A 20,352-nucleotide genomic window follows, 5' to 3' on the forward strand; every position below is an offset into this window, starting at 1 on the left:
ATATATTCAACAGAGTACTTATTGTAAGTCATGTCATTGTGTGAGAAAGACAACTTCTTGGAGTGGCAGCCAGAACAACATATGCCATTTCCTCGGAATTATTTTAGAACTTAGTCATGTAGTATATCTCTGCATGTGAAATCAGGCAATGGGAAGATTTAAGCTAAGCTTTAACTTCTAGACAGAATGTGGCCATGTGAGCTACAGGGAGTGAGGAAAGGGTCTTCTAAGTAGAAGAAGGAGAATGAGTGAAATGGAAGACATTGATGTATTGGAGAATAGAGAATAGATTTGACAAAAAGAGCCAACAAATACCAGCAGGATGGAATCAAGTAAACTTCTTTTTCTTTCTTTGTTTTTCTTTATTACCCAAGTGCAATTAAGACATGCTTGGGGAAATTCCATTTATGAACTTGTAATTGCATACACACTACACTCCACCTTGCAGGATGATTTAAGTATGGGAAAAAACATCTTGTACAGTTGGGGAGGAGTGCTAGTATGTGTTCTCCTGTTTGAATGATGGGCAGGTGATGTATCTGTGCTAGTAATATAGCAAGTAATTATTAGTAACTGGCATTATTAACCCATGTAAAGCCTATTATAATATTAAATTAACAAATTGCCCATAGTCAACAACTTTTGATAAAAGTGACTATTATATAAAGTTCAGCCTAATTGGTACAAAATAATTCTTAGAAAGAATTTTCAAATAACTTTATGAAGTTATAGCATTATAACTAAATGCAAGTTAAGGATACTGAAAGGCAAACAGAGATATTTAATACAACTGTTCTTACAAACTGTAAATAAGAATTGCAGTTAAAGCTATACACTTTGCAAAAAAATCACTAAACTACAGTTACTTAACTGTATATTTAGTGTGATTATAAAGAAGCCATGCATAAAGAAATAATTATATGCCCCACTTCAAGGCTGTTTTCAGAAAAGCGGTCAATAAAGCTTTTTGGACAGGAATTTTATAAGCACATCTAACTTTTTCTAAATTATGCCAACTTTAAGTAGTTGTCTTTCACTTCTTACCTGTAGTTTTGAAGTCCTTTAAAAATGTGATCACAGATGTGGTGACATGTCTTGCTACCAAATGAATTTCATTTGGACCCAGTTCATAATCAGCAAAAGCAATGATTTCAACTTTCTTCAGAGATTTTATTGTTGGACACATCCTATTTTTCCATTTTTGCAATAGAGAAAAATACTCTCCACTGGCTTCAGGTTCTTTGTTTTCCCCTTCAGGTATACAGGTGATTCGTTTATCCCACATTCTAAGCAAACTTCTCTCCTCATTCTTTTGTCCTTTAGGTATGTCAGAAAAAGTGTTTTGCTTTGATATGAAAAATGGTTTTATTGTCTCCATATTATCATTAATGAGTGGTTGACTTGGGAAGCCATAGCTTGACAGTACAGTATTGACAATATTTTCTGCAGCTAAACATATTTTGAGTGGAGAAACAGTTGTCTGAATTTGGTTTGGCTCACCAACTGGATTTGAAGTCTGATAATGGAACACTCTTGGATTTTCACTTTTTCCCATTTCTATGAATGACATGACTTCCTTTAATGTTGCTTCTGTGGATTTATTTGCTTTTTTAAACATTTTTTGTAAAACACTGCCTTCTGGTAGGGAGTTTTCTCTCATGGTTTGACCAAAATGGCCAAAAGTAGATTTCCTTGGGCTGTCATCTTGAATTTTGTTTCTAGAGCTAGATGGCATATTTTCTAAATGAGAAATTTCCATTGGTTGTGAGCTTTTGACTGTGTTTTCTACAGAGACTTTGTCATACTTGGGTAAATTTGATGAAGCTCCGTACTGTTTTTTCATATCTTCATCTGAATAAAACACCAAATCAGATGCATTGGTTAGTGTAGGACTATTTCCAAAAGAAACTTCCTTTATCTTTGATGTTGGCATTTCCACATTAGTTGCTAATTCAACATGATTAACAATATAGGTATTTTCTGTCCCTTGGAACAGATTTTCCTTTGGAAGGTTTTGGATAAAAGATTCATGGAAATGGGTACACTCATCCATCAGTGTGCCAATGATCTCACTTGCTGCAATGTTTTCTTTCAATATGTTGACTGAAGATGGTTCCTCTTGGCTGATTTCTTTGTCTAGTTTATTCTTAATTATACCAAACATGTCACTGATACTATCAACAGCATATGTAAATAATTCTGAATGAAATGAATGAACTTGTAGAAGGGTGTTCTGTATGTTTTCTTTGGAAATAGTACTTGACTTGGATTCATCATGAAACTTTTTCAGTGGCTGTACTTTTGGCAACATCTTTTTGCTTAATAGTCTCTGTTGGACAGGAAAAAGGTTTTCTATCGGCATTTTTACTATTTCAGAAAACTCATATTTAGAGATACATTTGAATTGCAAGTCTACAAATGACTCTAACATGTTTAAAACCCTTTCTATAATCTTTTGAACAATTTGGTTGCTAGAGCCAAAAGCAACTGCATCTTCTTCTATCTTCGTGTTACAGATTTTTACACTGGTGAGGACATCCTTAGTCGGAAGATCATATTTACTTTTAGTGGCACTGTGTTCATTAATGCTTGGCAGTGTTTCTTTACTATCAGGAGTGGGCATCTGGGACAAAAAGCACAACTGTAAGTTTTCCAATAGTATTTCAACAATTTCTTTTGCAAACACATTAATCTGTGTTTTGGTGTCTTCAGCTCTAGTTGAAGCTCCTTTAAAATGATTATGAAATTTGCCTTCACAATGCTCAAGTGGTGGCAAATTTAAAAGTGAAAGAGAATATTCTAATTCTTTTGCTTTTATTGAAATTTCAGTCAAAACATTTTCAGCTATCATTAGAAGTTTACATTTTTCATTTTCAATAGCATTTCCTTCTGCTTGCCATTTGTCAAATGTTTTTCTAAATATACCTTCTTTAGGAAAAATCTGTTCCAATTGTGAAGATACATTTTCCAGGTAAAAACCTGCTTGTGGTTTGGCAAAAGACCCAGCACCTGTGTTGCCCTGTGAAAGCTTTAGATCATCCAGTTGTGAGAAAGCCAAAGTGTGGCTTTTTGCAGCATGTAATCCTTGCAAAATCATATTTACTACTTTATTTGCTGCCATGATTTCATCACATGGTAAAACTTTAGCCTTTACCATTGTTCTAGTTTGTGTTACCTTTTCAAGTTCTTTTACAGTTGTTTCCAGGATATTACTTACTACTTTCTTGGCATACATTTTTAGTTCTGAAGTGGGCAGTTTTGTTTCCAGTATGTTTTTGGTAGCCTCTGTTGATAGGATATATGTCAGCCCAATGGTAGTCTTAGATCGGTTATCACCTGCAGACATTTCTCCAAGACTTAACTTGGTCTTGCTTTTGGCCTTAACAGCACTAGACCCTAGGTGCATCTTTGCTTTAAATTTTGGCAGTTGAGTAACTTTGGTTCTTGATTTTAAACTTGTTTTAAAACCTGGCTTAGGGCTGCCCTTAGGGCTTACTTTAAGGGTGTTACTGTATAATGCCTCCTCAGAATAACCCTTGGGGGGCAAGGTTTTTTCTAATAGAATTGAGGCAAAATTTGTGATCTTATTGAGAACAGTTTGAACTAAATCCTTCCCAACTTGTAATGGTGAATGTTGTGAAAAAGTGTTTTCTAATAGAGAAATAGATTGACTCTCTGCATGAGGATAAGACTGTGGTATCATGGATCTAGTGGGATTACTTCCTTTTCCTGTATGTTTCATTTCTCTGATGTATGATGATTTCTTGGGTAAGTTATCATTGTTGTCAGATGCTTCTATTTCTCTACTTTTATTACTTTTATATATTGATTTCACAACTACAGAGTACATTTTTTCCAAAACACTTTCAACTATGTCTTTTGCTACACTGTTAACACGTGGCTGGAAGATGTTTTTTTGTGTTGTGTCTAATGTTTTAATTTTAGAATTTGGTGTAAAGAGGGAGATTTCATTAAATGGAGAACTATTATCTGTGGTTTCCATAATTATTTGATATACATGATTTAAAATTTCTTCCACAACACTGAGAGATGCATTTTTTTCTTTTTGTTTTGATTCTCTGTTTCTTCTAAATACTTCTTCCAAAACAATTCTCTGGCTCTCCTTTTCCAATGTTTGGCTTTGTTGCAATGGATGCTTTGAAAGCAGAGGTAGTTCAGTGTTTTCTTCTTGCTCATTTTGTTCCAGCAACATTTCATTCGATACAGTTAGTTGTGTGAATAAATTAGAATTATCTTTTGAATAAAAAGTAATTTCTTTTACAGGTCTTTTATCATATAAAATCTTTAAGATTTTGTTGACAGTTTCACTCATGATGATATTTTCTTGGAATGAAATGTTGCTTGTATAAGTCTCTCTCTCTTGGATTTCTAGGTCTAAGTCATTTTTAATAAGTTCCAAAATGGCACATGCAATGATGTCAGCATATTCCTTAAGATAAGCTGGTGATAAATGAATTGTTGATCCAAGTTTTTCTCTGTAGCTAGAATAAGTGAGCTCTTGGTTGAACATAGTTTCAGTTGATATTTTAAGGATATTTACATTTGATTCTACTTGACTTGACTCATGAATGATTCTGTTACCTTGCTTACTGTTTTCCAATTCTGAGCTAACAGAACTTTCTTTAGACAGGAAAGCAAGAGTAATTAGTGAATCTATTCTTTCTGTAGCAAATGATTCTAGGCGATCAAAAATAATTTTGGTAATAAAATTAGCATTTTCTTCATATGGGTCAGTAACAGATTTCTTGGTGTTTTGTCTCTCTACTACACTTAACTTATTATTATCTGCATAAACTGGTTTTAGATTTCTTGAAGTTGGAAAACACTCAATTTTTCTTTCACTTGTTGATCCCATAAGAGGAGATTGCTGACACTCTGCAAATGGAAACGTATCACAAAATGTCAAGGGTAATCTTGCAGAAGTAGGGTCCTTTGCATGTATACTAAGCATGACAGCAGAATTGAGATTATGAAGAACGATATCAACTACATCGTTGGATATCAAAATGACATCAGATTTAGGAACAGAAAGTTTTGGATTAGCTTTATCTGTACTCTCAATGAACATTTTAGAATTTGCTCTGGGATGTTTACCAGCTATGCTACATGTTAACGTGGGTGCAGCAAATGAGAGATTGTTCTGATACAATGTTTTTTCATAAATATCACATAATATACCTTCGACAGTATCTTGTATTTGAATTTGAAGTACTTTTCGATATTCAGTCTTATTAAATAGCTTTCCAATAATACCTTCTTGATGACTGCAATCAATCTCTTTGTCATAATTGTTTATGTCACATTTGCCTTTAGATGATACAATATCTAACACCGTGTTAACAACATGACTTGCAATACTTTCAGAAACCACAATGTTATGAGTTAAGAAAGGACTTTCTCTTTCACTATCTAACTCATGTTTGATTCCTTGTAAAATTTTTCTAGCCACTTCTGTTGCATATGTATTTAATTTATTCAAAGAGAGTTGAGACATTGAATTGATCTTTTCTGATTTTATATGATTTGCTGGGCAAAAGGAAAATGGACCATCAGAATACAGATCTTTAACTGATAATGCTTCATTTAATGCGGTCTTATCTGGTTGAATAGGTAAAGGTAATGGAAGTGTGAAGCTGATTTGGGGACAAAAGAGAGAATTTACTTTGGAAGTAGCAAAAGTTTCTAAATTTGTTAATACTGCCTGTACAATATCTTTAACTACATTTACTTTGCCCTGTTCATTAATGTTGAATCTTGATTCTAAAGTACATGGATTCTTGTCCAGCACTGAAATAGAGGACTCTCTCCCATAGATATGTTCATGAAAAGAAACATTTGTTGAAAAGGTGATGGTTTTGTATCTGTTTTTATTTGCATTTCTTTCTGTCATGGCAGCTGAATAAAGTTTATGAAATACAGTTTTAACAATGTCATCCACTACTACTGTTACATCTGCTTCAGACACTAAAGGATCCATTGTTTTGTCTATAAATTGATCAGAAGACTGAGCAACTCGTTCATCTACATTTTGAGGAAAGCCACTTAGATGAGAGAGAGAAAGTACATTTAACTGATTGACCAACACATTTTGAAAAATTTCATTCAAAATGTTTCGTATAATGGGAATGATTGGTGATTTCTGTGGTTCTTTGAGTTGCACTTCAATTCTGTTTAAGGTTCTTTCTAGAACCCAAGCTTTAAAGCCACATTTAAGAGAATCTGATTTAGTTTCTTCTGTTAGTGATGTTTTTAACCCCATTAATTCTTTTTCTGTATTTTTATCATCTTCCTGAAATGAATCTGATTCAGCTCCGCCAGGAAGGTGATTTCCATAGGTTGGTTTATAGTGGAAAGTTTCAGTTCCTCTCTCTTCTGATTCCGTATCATTAAACATATCTGCAGATACTGCATCTAATATTAAGTTGACTACATTCTTAAGCATTTGTTTCTCATGTGGTGGGGATTTTATATCTGTCCTCAAATCTGACAAGCTGGCATTTAATTCTGCCTGAATAGCTTTCAAAATAGTACTTGATATTTTCTTCGCATGTACATATAAAGTAGACTGCAATAGTTTTTCTTCATTTGTGTCTGTGAAAACATTGGTACTTTCACATCCCAAGTCCATCTTACTGCTTTTTTTATTTTCATCCATAGAACCCAAAGTTTCTAAATTTCCATTGGCAAAGCCTTCCAGTTTAGCAAAAACCACATTAAGAATATCTGACGCCAATAATTTAAGTTTATTTGTATGCCTTTCTTTCATGTCCTCTGTTTTGGAAGACACAGGAGCAATAGTCTTTGCCTTGATTTTTGTCTCCTCTTTATCACTTTCTGGAATCATCCTGGAAACTATGCTGGAAATCATGTCAGTACATTTGGCCATCCCCTCAATAATGGAAGCAAATGACAGATTGTCAATACCTAGAGATTCTGAGGAAACTTTACATCCAGAATCTGCAAAACTGGTATCCATGTCAACATTACACAGTCTTGCAAGTATATATTCCAAAATTGTTTTGGAAATGAGCTGAATATTAGACTGCAAGTCAGAAGATGTTGGCTGGCTCTGTTTCATCCTGTCTCTGCTCAGTTTACTACAAAATGGTTGAGAGTGAGAATGGGCTCCTATGAGGTTCCATAACATTTCAAGTAGTGCTTCCCCAATACTATCTAACACCTTCAAACTGGCATTCTCTTTGCAAACTTTTCCATTAGAGATAGTATGGAGAGCACAGGGAGTAGCCAGATATTTGTGAAAAGATTTTTTATCTTGCCTACTTGGCAAAATATTTTGTTTATCAAAGCTGTCAGATTTATATGAAGTTGCAGGCTTTGACATGTCTGAAGGGAGTGAAATATTACTTTGATCGGAGTGTCCACTTGATAACATCTCACAAATACAACTTAATAAGGGGGATGCCATAATGTCATCATCAGAGTTTGAGAGAGGAGATTCTAATTCATCATTGTCAGCAAAAAATCCTTTATTTTGAAGGCATTTGCTATGGTCTCTCTCCCTAAGCCTTACATTTTTCTTACTGAGTTCCAGTTCATTCTGGATAGCATGCAAAACAATATTTACCACTTTAGCTGTGTAAGTGCTAAGTTGATTTTGGAATGAAGATTGCTGTGCAGGTGAACCTTTGAAGCACATTTGCAATTTTGGGCAAAGGAATGATTTCAAACTTTCAAAAACTGTATTAACTATCTTATTATTAATGTTATCTATAGGTTCAGGTTCACTTTCTTCAAGTTTTGATGGGGAAGGCTTTGAAGAATCTGAATTGAGTGAAGATAAATATTTCATTTTCTTTTCACTCTCAAACCATATATTTAATGGCTTTTTATTTGGGTCTCCTTTGTGGGGAGTTTCAGAACTTTCTAGAGAACTTTGATGAACTGATGGTAAAATGGAACTTTTGGTGGTATTGGGAAAGCAGCTTGATGCCCTATGAAGTATATTTAACACAGCTTCTGTTATTTCTTGAGCCACTGTACTGACTTCTGACACAGAGAACATCTGGTCTGCCCATTCTTCATCTGATAGACCTAGAGATTTTTCTGAAATAAAAATGGGAGCTGGTTTGCTAGTTTTACTGTCTAAGGCACTAGGAGGAACAGAAGAGAAGTCCTTGAGCAATTCTGTTAAAATACTTTTAACTATGTTTTCTGAAGCCTTTTGTATTTGATGCTTTTGTTCCTGGTTGAAAATCAAATTATCATTATTTAAACAGGCTCTTTCCTTCAAAACTGGTTTATTACTTAAAGATGGTAGCTCAGTTTTTAATCCTGCATCAAGAAATGCAGGTTTGCTTCGAGAAGGAAGTTTTGTTGGTAGTTTTGTATTTCTTTTATATTCAAAACTAGTGTTTCCTCTGGTAAGCCAATTTTCAGGAATCTGTGGTGATTTCGCTGTTTCGTCATTGAAAGATGAATCAAGCACACTTTTTACAATTTTTTCAATTTCTTCATTATCATCTTCAGAATAAAGGACCATGCCAGGAACATTAACAGGAGGCAATGGTCTTCCAGATGTAGGACTATGAGATAACTTAGCACTAGTGAGTCTGTACTTCTCATCAGGGTCAGAGAGTTTTCTCAGTCTAGAGTGTTTACATTTTTGAGCCTCTGCCTTTTCTGGCTTCTTATGGAGTTGGGTGAAGAGATCATCCAGAAATTGAAGGAGTATCACTGTTTCCTCAGAAGCAATAAGCTTCTCATTATTAAGTTCAGTTTGTACATACCCTAGTATTGTGTTGACTGCTTCCTCTATATAGCCAACCAAAGAGGACTGTGAAAAAATACTTGATATTAAATTTTTAATTTTCTCTTTAGCAATTAAAGTATCTGCATCAGGTTTAGGACTACATCTATTTTTGTCAGTTCTCTTAAGGTGCATGCGTGTTGGGTCTGTCATAAGTTTCTGATAGGAAAATTTTGTTGCATCGTCAAGATGAGGAATGTTATTTTGCTTAGAAGATGTAAGAGTCATTAGCTTCTCTAAAATGGCATGCACCATATCCTCAGCAATATCACACATGGGTTCTGCAGTAGGAGGCACTGAAGCTTTCAAAGGTTTCCCAATTGATGAAGTGAGATTTTCTCCAGTGGGTGTTAAGCTTGGTTTAATGTCGACTGACGAATCTTCTTGTGAATACAGCTCAACACATTTTTTCTCAACTGCACACTGTAGTTTTTCAAGCATATTATCTACGATCTCTGAAGCTGCCGAGGCTATATCAACATTGGAGAGCATATCTCCTTTTTCAGGCTCACCTTGATCAACAAAAACTTCAGCAGTAACATAAGAAAGAGAGGGAATGGCTTGTGTTAAATCAGACATTATTTCCTGAAAGATGCTTTCTAAAATCAACTCAGTTTCTCCTTTTAAGTGACACTTAAAGTTAACAAAAACATTGTTTAAATTTTTCAGTTCATTCATGGCTTTTGTTTTTTGATCGGAGAGTTGTGAACTCTCTAAGTGATCTGTTTCAGTGGTTGCATCCTTACATTTTTTGGGGCCTGCTTCACATGTTGTTAAAAGGTGACTATCAGATTTACAACTTCTTAGGCTAGGGCATATATATGTCATGCTGGTTTTATTATATTTGAGTTCAGATGTTATAGATTGTTTTTTCAGGTGATATGTTTTCCCAACAACTGTTCTTTCCACATGGGCAGAAGGTGGTTTTAAAGTTGTGGTTGGTTTCTTTACTGATATGTCAACTGCAAATGCACAAGGCTCTCCCTGAAATGTTTTAGTTGTTGCAGTTGTGTAGCTCCTATATGTAAATTCTTCACTGCATGTGCTACAAAAACTCGAGCTATCTGAAGAGAGAATGGAGTCCTCAGACACAGGGCATACATTATTTCTCAACCTTTGTTCATACTTTGTGATGGCTGGGTATAATATACTAGTCACTGTAGCTACAACCCAGGTCATGATATTATGAATTATACTATTAAGTTCTTCAGAAGTTACCTGAAAAAGAGGCAAGCAAGAATGAAAAGAAAAATAGCAACTCTCACACTGTTTTGGAATGGAGTGTAATATTTAACTTTTTATAGCAAACTATTCTTTGCTGGATACCATCATGGATATAAAGAGAACTATAAAGAAGCTAGTTCAAATTTCAGATCAATTTCAAGTTGGCCTTTTCTGTTCTACAATAAAGTATTTTGTTTATTTATAAGTTTTCATTTGATTCACATTCTCTTAGAACTTTTTTTAAACATTCAACTTTTATTTCTGGGGAAAACTGACTTTTTAGCAAAAAGTCAATCCCTGAATTAGCTTAGATAGAATATAAGAACTATTTTACAGTGTACCCCTTATAGTCAATCTAAACTAACTTATTTGTTCTTCCTGCAACTTTTCTTACCTCTTCCTGGTAATACAGTTTTCACTGATACTCTGCTGCATGCAGAATCATTAAAACTGTAAAGCTTAAATTATTTTCTGTTGTCTATCAAATATTTAACAATTAGCCATTATAATTTCCATATATACAGATCACAGGCTCATTCTTGTATTAGGAAATAGGGAAAACATAAGGCTTACTGCCTAGGCTATAAAGAATGGTGCTCAGACATCTAAAGATGTGTCAACTTATATCTGTGACTCATATGTACACTGTTGTAAGCTGATGGTACCTCAATAAAAATAAAGCCACCCCTCCCCACCCCTACCCTCACCCCCCCCCAAAAAAAAGGAAAGAAAAGCAGGACTAAGCTAGAAGTGTCAGGAAAATTCTACCTTGTGAGCTGAAATGAAATCCTAGAGACCATATTTAAAATGACCATATCCTCAGTCATAGTTTAAACTAGACAGGAGTAGAAATACAAGACAGCTGTAGAAATCCATATACCTTACTTAAAATATATTTTGGGCTTACAAAATGTCTTCTTGTCCATAAAAACCTAGTAATCTATTTAAAAACTATCACTACTCCTAAGATATAAAGACTGTAAATATGAGAACTGGCAGCAAAGTCTATACAGCTGGTATTGAGTACTAGGCTAAATAGTAGGATTCCTATAATTTTGCTCTTCACACCCCAAATATTGCTTTAGTGAGCCATGAATTATTCACATTTCAGGCAAATTGAAAGAAAAGTTTACACCTATGCAGCACAGTCTATCTAGACACATTTGAAAATTTGGGGGGGAGCACTTCAGGAAAGTCATTTTATTCTGCTCTAATCCCCAAATCTCCCAATAAGTGTTTCACTTTAGTATAACAATAATGACTAGTGACTTGAAGAACACATTTTGGATGGCAAAATAGGTTTTATAGTACTTTTCTAATCACATCCTTAATCAAACATTTTAAGAATTAAATCTAAATTTTAACAGAAAATAATTGTTCTAAACCACTTGATATATATATAAATGAATACATTTAATATCGATAATTTTCCTTATTGCTAGAATAACACAAACCTATGTTACTCCTCATAGGGAAGGTGTGAAAGTTTCCAACAGAGACTCATGAAAGATATTCCCAAATTTTTCCAAGTCCTATGATATGGTAAATATAACCTACATTTCAATAAGAAATACTCCCTTGAGTCAATATGTATTTGCTATATATTCTCTGAATTGAGTAGGTGTCCATCTGAAATATATGTCAGTAGGTTTTCTTCAGCCCTTGTTATTCTTGCTACAGTATGACAAGCTCCAGAATTGGGCTTTATAAATATAAATGCAAATAACTTTTCTGCTTGTTTCATATCTCAGCTCATAGGAAAACAGGTTGTTTTTTAGGTGACTTTTGTAGGTTGTCTGGTCCTTCCCATGAAAATAGTGAGTCAGACCCAAGCTTCTCAGCTCATCCGTCAAGTTTGCTAAGTCATATCACTTATGGACTTCCCATGATAGAATGAGTTTGTGATATTTGATAGTCCTATGATGATACTGGGGTGTCCGAAAGGACCCCATTCCATCCTCTTGATAATCTTTTGAAGAGACTGTTTTTTTTTTAATTAAAAAGTTTATTTTTACATAATTTTGCACATTTTTTTTTCATCTCAATTGTAATCCCCACGGGTTTCCCATCACCAAATCACCCCTGTGCCACCACCATAGTCCCGTGCATTTCCCTCCCTTCCCCCCCCCGTTTTTGGTCCACTCCACCCCCACAGAATGTCTCTGGTCTATGGTTGTTCATTATTTTTGTTATTTTCTCGCCTGGTCCATTATACTCCTGCTATGAGTGAAACCATCCGGTATTTTTCTTTCTCTTTCTGGCTTATCTCACTAAGCATGATCTTTTCCAGCTCCATCCAAGTTGCTGCAAAAGACATGTGTTTCTGTAGAGACTGTTTTTTGACAGAAATTTTAAACCATTATAGAACAAGAAGAACTAACTAAAAGTAAACTTTAAGAATACAAAAACGAAGAGAAAAACTGACTAATAGTGAATAGGTCACTATTTACTTTTTAACTCACAGGTTTTTTCCTATTATAGCACATTAGAAAATTGCATTATAAAATATGTGATCTTATCAATGAATTTTATAATACATACTTTTTCCTGCAAGTGTCTGTGAGGGAGCTTCTGCTGTCTGTAAAGAAAGGTTGGCTATTAATTATTATTTATGGTATAGAATTTATTTGAATCATCCAAAATTTTAAATCAATGAGTCAGTTTCATCTCTCTATATTAGTGTTTTCCTACAGAAATTCAAAGGGAAGAACAGACTGTATTTTCATTTATCTTCCTCCTCTGCCCCTCTTTCCCTTTGTTACTAGCTTCTGGATTCAGGAATATGATTATTAGTCAGTTATAGAATTATAGCTTCTGCATATCTATTAGGAAATTCAGCTTCTTATTCATACTAGCTATTCCTATTTTCAGGTTCTCTGGAGGGAGAGATTGGCAAGACATCTGACCAGAGCCTTAAATAATTAACTTTTCAAATCCTGTAATGCCAGTCATGTGCTTTCAAACACCAAGAAGGGTATGCGGGTGACCCCTTAATAACTCTTGTGTTAAAATCATGGCTTTATAGCCACACTCAATGCCAATTTATATGTTGCCCTTTTCTGTGCATGTCAATGTTCTATCGTGGGTTCTATTTAGAATTGTTATCTTATACACAGTGAAATAGAAAAAGGTTATGAAATGCAACAAATAATGAAAGTGAGTAATGAAAATGAGAATAACAAAACAGTTAATAAAGCAGGATCTAACATTGTGATGCTGATTTACTTTTATATGTTTTTGCCAACACAGCTCTTTGCTTATCTTTTTTCTACTTTCTTAAAGGAAAATTCTCGCCCCTTTTTTCATATTTTTTTTCTAGGCCTGTACATTACAATATGAAGTTTCTTTCTCAAAATCAAACTTAATTATGAGGAATAGCAAGAAAGAGTCATTTTCTAATTCTTAGAAAAAGAAAACCTCACTGGTTTCAGCTCATAAATTTGTCTTGGTATCAATTTTCCATACTTAGAAGTACCTTCCTACAATGTCAGTGACATGTTTTCTGTCTTTTGACATCATTTATTTTTCCAGACTTTTTTTGGGTGATCCTAGGCACAGTTTTCTATTTTCAGATGTTCTATAAGCTAGTGATTTCAGATTTATCTTTCTGTTCCTTTTACATTAGATAATAGGTAACACATGGAACTCAAGGAGTCTAGTGTATTGATTTAAACCTGCTCTCAATAAGCTTTCTGTCCTAAAAGCATACATATAGAGGCATACAATAAGAAAATACTGAAAATAAAATTAGCCTAGTAACTATAGAGGTTTTAGTGCAGACCATTACAAAACAATTGGTATAACTTGGCAAACAAATCATAATTTCATAGAAATTGTTTTTTTACACCACTGTTTTCTGTACATTTCAGACCTAAAGCTTGCACTGTTTATATAAAAAAAAAAAGTCTGATCTAGGGGTGAACAGAAAGTTTTGTGGTGTTTTGAATTACTCTTTTTACATCTCCTATTCTCCAGCTTCAGGCCATCATTTAAAAAACAAAACAAAACAGTATCTTACAATCACAGCTGAATAGTTTTGTTCACCGTTATGCCTAACACCTAGAATTATGCTTTATGTTTGATATATTTCCATTTAAAATGCCTCCAAGGTCAAGAAAAAGACAAAACTAACAAGCTGGTGCAAATATTAGGCATATGGCAAGGGGGAGGGAAAGAGGGTAAAAATGGGAGTGAAGAACACAAGTGACTATAGTAATATGGTGGTGAAAAAACTATGGGACAACAACAGTGTAAGAAAATAAAGATTTAAAAATGCAAATGTGAGCTACTCTCTAATCCAAAATGAAGACTGTGAAGATAAGTGGTAGGATTTTTGAAGTTGTTCCTAGTTTTTCTGGCTTTGTTTTGTCCTACATGTTGTTGTCAGTTATCTAACACTTACATAATTTGGCCACTGGACCCCCTCCACTATCGAAGTACAAATTTGTAACTATAGTTGGCAGGCAGCAGGCTTCTTGCCTTCTTCACTCTTTGCCACAGTACAAATGTACATGTTGTCTATGTAAAATGCTTAATTTTTGAAATATGTTTACCCCCACTGCTATGATATTTGCTTTTGTTTTTGATATCTTCGCCCAAAATTTCCATGTCTGATTTAGAAGCTTTCTATATATGTCTTATGCATAATCATTAAATAAAACTGATCACTTGAGGGTAGTGAGCTATAGAAAGAAGATGTTAGTGTATACTGATTTTTCCATAGTGAAGACTTAAGAAATATTGGCATTAAAGCAGAACAAGAGGGGTGTGACATGTCTATTGTGGGTAGAGCTGGACCAGAAAGTGGTGGTTACTATATTTTGGTTTTCTTATAATGTGAAGTTAGGTTGAGTAGGTATAACTGAAAATAATTTGAGTCAAATATTTTATTTTATATATATTTTACATCATGCCTTCTTCTTTGTACAGTGTTTGCTGTCTCCTCTCAGATGTAGTCCTCATAAAATTCCCACCACCAATTCACCCATACATCATCACCACAGTCCCTTGTGTTCTTTCCTCCCCTGTTTATTCAAAAGTAATTTTGAAAAGAGAGGTGGAGAAGTCCCAAGTCATTCAGGGAGTTAAGTCATTTTAGCTGAGCTGAGATTTTTAGTTGAAAGATTCAAGTGACTGTACTTTTGTAATTTGGGGTAGCCAGGAGCGGGGAATCAAGAGGCATAAATTTGTTAGAGTACTTTGTGGTCTACGAATCATCACTAAATCAGACAAGTGATATCTGTCACTTCTAATGAAGCTTTATTTGAATATGTTAGCACCACATAACTCAAATTTATACAACTACTTTACCTAAAAATTTTCATAGGTATCAGGTTTCTATTTTTAAAGTCTATTAACCTTGATTTGCAACCATGTATTTTCAGAAAATGATAAGTTTGGGTCCAAATTATAGCTTTTCTTCTTAATCTCAAGTTGAGAAAAGAATACATAAATATCAATAGGATAGGTGAAACCAAGATTTGAAGAATAAAAAGCCTTCAAGGGCCTCTCTGGTGGCATGAGTGGTTATGTCTCAGCACTATGAAGCTATTATGTCTCAGCACTATGAAACTATCCACAGCCACTGCAGCATGAGTTGATCCTCCCAGAAGGAGCTAACCCTCATGGTGTAGCGTGTAGCAGACCTCTCCTGTCTCACCTTCCCACTACTCCCCTCTGCAGTGTATTTTAATGATTTTCCCTATTCTGTTTCCCACTGTGTCTGTGGTGAATCGTCTCACCCCTGCATCTCACCCCAATTTTTGTATGCATAAATAACATTCTTTTTAAAAAGGAAAGCTTTCATGCTGTCAAAAATTCTTCTCCAAAGCCCTGAAATTTCCATAATTAAAATTTTTTTGTGGCCCATCCTGGTGGCGCAGTGGGTTAAAGAGCAGCACTAAGAAATCGAAAGCCACTTCCACATGAGTTCGATCCCTGCCTGCCCCGGAGGTGACCACAGGGCGCGGCAGACCTTTTCTGATCCGCCGCTGCTCCCCTCAGCAGTGTACTTCGTTGATCTGCCTGTTCTGCTCCCCACTCTGTCTCTGGTGAAGCCTCTTGCCACCCCTGACTGGGGTACAGCCTCTGGCCTGTACCCCAGTTCTGTATGAATAAATAAATAAATCTTTAAAAAATTTTTTTGTTTTGTTTTGGATTTCATTGTAGATGTCCTTTAAAAAAGGAATAACTAGGTCATTAATACAGTAAACTGCCATTAAACTAAGAAGTGGTCGATGTTTCAATGGGAAAAAAAGCAAAGAGGCAAGTTCAGAATGTGGAAAACTACCTGAAGAGGAGAGGTGATGTAGGACACTTTTGAAAGTGGCATAAACTTTCTAAATTCAAGGCAAGTATAAAATCCAGTGGGGACAAAGAAATAGAGGAGGAAGAGGATGAGAAAGGACATCTCCTTTGTCTACTGTATAATTTAATCTTAACACTAAGAGATTACAAAAGGTCAAATTTTCATGAAAGCCAGTAGAACTACAAGACAAGGAGAGTTTCATATAATAATTTGCTTTGGAATCACATTAAGATAATTGTTTAAATATTAATTGATAATTACACACTCATTTTCTTAGATACTTACGTATTTGAGAAAGCACGAGAAGGAAAAATACCCTGGGCTGTGGTCTGAGTCTGAGATTCTATATCACCGAAGGAAAATTATAATTAGTTTGTTCTACCTGAATGACTTGTAAAACTATCATTAATACCTTAGAGCAGATGTTTATTCTCTGCTGTCACTGTCTCTTCACAATGAGATTCAAAATCTTTAGCAAGACCTAAAATGTAATATACCTCCTGTTGTTCATACCTTGCCCTCCAGGTGTATTGGCGTAATCTTCCATATGTATTTTATGGTCCAGAGATACAGAATAATTTATTATTTTCCTAAAGGTATTGTGTTTTCCATTTCCATGGGCCTTTGATTTTGCTATTTCCTTGTTTGAAACACCCTGTCCACTCTTTTATCTTCTCATTTTTTAGGTCTCCCTCAGTTTTTGTTAGCTCCTCTAGAAAGCCTTCCTTGAAACTTCTCTAAATAAATAATCTACAACATACTGTTTTCCTGTAAAACTCATTACTCTACATCATAATTAAATATTTACACTTTTGCACTGTGACATAAATTTACTACTATATTGTTAGCACTTCATTAGTAATAAAGCATTTGTTGAATATATTATTATTATGATAACTTTATTTACTGATTTGTTCTTAATCTCTTCCTAATGAATTATTTTCAAACTTGCTTTGTATGTAATCTAGCAAGATTTCATTTCTGGATTTTAGTAAATATTCCAGATGCAAGTGTATTTATGTACAATATCTATGTAGAAATATCAGAGTGGTGTGTATTATGAAAATATACAAGTGAATAAATATTAAACATTTGGACAAAAAGAATAACTTGGTTACAGAAAGTAATGTTAATAATAAGAGCCAGTTCAAAGTTAAGTTTAAATGTTAATTTTTGTTTCTTCCTATAAACCAACAGGTACCAATAATGTGTTTGAGGTCCTATTTGTAAAAATATTTATTTATAAAAATGGTAGCAAATGGTAATGTAGAAAAAATATTAAGCATAAAGCCAACCAAGGAACTAGAACATCTGGTTAACATTTAATGTTCAGTAATAGTATCCAATGAGAGTACTTCACTTTAAAGGTATTGATTGTCCCAAAATTAAATGAGAAATACCTCACCTACTTTATGCTCAAGTATAGCCCCTAGGTAGATGTAGGCATTGTTTAATCCATATTCCCTGCCTATCTCTATTTTCTGCATCGTAATTTTTTCATATAAGTTTGTGGTTATTGACATGATTATCTCCTCACTATCTTACATCAGCCCTGGGTAAGAACTATGGGTTTTTTACTTAATATTTAGCACCATACCTGGCATGAAGCTGGAGCATAATAAATAGATTGCATGATTTACTCAATAGCTATTACTGGTGCTTACCTGTTTCACAGATGTAGCTTGATTTCTTGTTTGACTTTTCATTCCAATCACCATTTGTCTCCTACATAATTCAAGCAACAACAACAAAAAAAAAAAGGATTGTTTTCTCCAAGATTTTAAGGTCAACTGTTATTTATATATATTGCAAAATACAGAAATCTAAGATTTTGAGAATTCTCTTAAATATCAATGTCTTTATGCAATACACCATCCTACAGTGTTTATATTATATATATATTATTCATAGAATTCAAAAGCTTGTAGTTATATAAAAGGACCGCCCAAACATTTGGTGGTTTGCAAGGTTTTGTGGGACTCAGCATATGGTTAAACTCATATCCAACATTTGTTATAGTAAGAGGATATGCTATAGGATAAGTAATAAGAAGAGACATATGCTGACTCTGGGAAAAATCATAATGCACAGTCTTCCTGTGTCTCCCCTTCCTGTAAGAGGACACACTTGAGGATGCTCTTTTTTTTTTCTGTAAAAAAAATTCAGTACCATATGTGCAATGTTTCTCCCTGGGAAGGTTCATTAAAAACTCAACTTGGACCCTCCGTGGTGGTGCAGTGGGTTAAAGCACAGAGCTAAGAAGCTAAAGTACTTCAGCATGAGTTCCACACCTGCCCTGGAGGTGACCCACATGGCACACAGACCTCTCCTGACCTGCCCACTGCACCCCTCAGTAGTGTACTTCAGTTGATCTGCCTGTTCTGCTTCCCACTCTTTCTCTGGTGAATCCTCTCACCACCCCTGCACCTCTGACCTGTACTCCAGTTCTGTATGCATAAATAAATCTTTAAAAAAAAAAACAACTCAACACTTAAGGATATTATTGAAGGATGGTCATGAAAATATCTTCTGCTTTTGTGCATACTGAAACTCCAAATTCCTCAAAATAAATCAGATGTTCAGTTAAAAAAAAAAAAGCATTGTTAGCAGTGTCTAGCCATAACTGGAAGAAAATGTAATCTTTGCTTGTGACTTTCCAACATTACTGGTAAAAGGGTAAGAGGGAAGATAGTATGACTGTCTTTGAGCAATCCATCAGTATTAGTCAGAGTAAAGTGAATTTGTTTCTTCCTTTGAAGGTTGAGGTGCACTGGGAAACACCATGCTATAGTTTTAACTATGTAAGAAGACTTCATATCTAGGGATATGAATCTATTAAAATATGATGAATTTCAGAGAATCCAACTATTTTGTATGGTCACATCATAAATGAATTTCTTTATACCAATGATGATCATAAGATTATACTTCAATAATTCATTTGCAAAAGAATGAGGCAAAAGAAATATGGTACAAAAGAAATATTACATACCTCATCTTTTGGAGGATCCAAATAAGATTGTGAAGATCTGTGAAAATTTCTTGTGGGTGAAATATGAGTTGTTGTTACATTTTGTGCTGCGACTTCTGTAATGCATACAGAAATAAGAAATTCCTTTAAATAAAAGATACTTTATCTGTAACAATGGTGATTGTTAATGAATATAATTAATTTATTGTTCTTCCTGTTGAACTGCCCCAATCACTAATTTATAACAGTGATTTATTTAAGGTATATCCAAGAATAATAAGATCTTTTTTGGATGTTTACTATGTCCAAATTTCCAGTGGCTCACCATTACCTTCAAAAACAACTCTTGAAACCTTAATTTGTGATCTTAATTTATGTAATATTATGCCAGATTAATCCCTCTAACTAAACAGAATCCAATGCCAGAATTAACTATTTGCATTTCATTTAATACTCAATGAAATACTAATTGCAGTTTAAATAAAGGAAGAGCCAAAAATTGTGTTTTAGGATAATTGCTGTTAGGTATGGTTTAGGGATGAAGGATTAAAAGGAATAAGAAGAGGCTGGAGGAAGTTATTGGAATGGTCAAGGATGGAGGTAACAAGAGCTAGAATTGTAGGGATGGAAAAGAGGAGAAGGAAGAGAAATGTAAGAGCCAGATTAGACAGAAAGAAGCAATTTGTGGGATGTAAAATATAAGAAAGAGGAGGCTTCTTGTGCCTGAGTGAAGATAGAAAAAACAAGATGATGATGAACTTGATTTTGTATTGCATTTTAAGTTGCCTCCGTTATTTAGTAATTTTCTGTGTAAGTATGTAAAATATGAATAAGAATGTTTTTACCATTTTACAGCAATCTATCAAGCTACAGAAAAAATTAACCATTGTATATTATACTTAAAGAAGAGGTAGAAAACAGGAAATATTTTGTGGGAAAGGGTGACATGACTATGGGAACCTACCTGGTGACAGTTTTCTGCCCAGGTTCTACTGAATGACTGTGTGCCTGTAACTTACTCTGCCTTTCATTTATAAACAGGTACAGCAGGGACCCTAACTC

The 20,352-nt window shown here is 34.4% G+C and overlaps 1 protein-coding gene across 1 annotated transcript in view; it reads right to left on the reverse strand.

Annotated features, from left to right (window-relative positions):
- FSIP2 (fibrous sheath interacting protein 2) overlaps positions 1 to 20,352 on the reverse strand; it is a 58,692-nt gene that overhangs the window by 21,857 nt on the left and 16,483 nt on the right. The window contains exons 11-16 of the mRNA XM_004674846.1: positions 19,312 to 19,434; positions 17,984 to 18,044; positions 16,605 to 16,662; positions 12,554 to 12,590; positions 3,562 to 10,006; positions 1,045 to 3,504 (exon numbers count right to left, since the gene is read on the reverse strand). Of these exons, the coding sequence (XP_004674903.1) occupies positions 1,045 to 3,504; positions 3,562 to 10,006; positions 12,554 to 12,590; positions 16,605 to 16,662; positions 17,984 to 18,044; positions 19,312 to 19,434 (9,184 nt within the window). The remainder of the gene's footprint in view (positions 1 to 1,044; positions 3,505 to 3,561; positions 10,007 to 12,553; positions 12,591 to 16,604; positions 16,663 to 17,983; positions 18,045 to 19,311; positions 19,435 to 20,352) is intronic.

The sequence above is a fragment of the Condylura cristata genome, unplaced genomic scaffold, assembly GCF_000260355.1.
Source record: "Condylura cristata isolate star-nosed mole 26May11 unplaced genomic scaffold, ConCri1.0 scaffold00002, whole genome shotgun sequence".
NCBI lineage: Eukaryota > Metazoa > Chordata > Mammalia > Eulipotyphla > Talpidae > Condylura > Condylura cristata.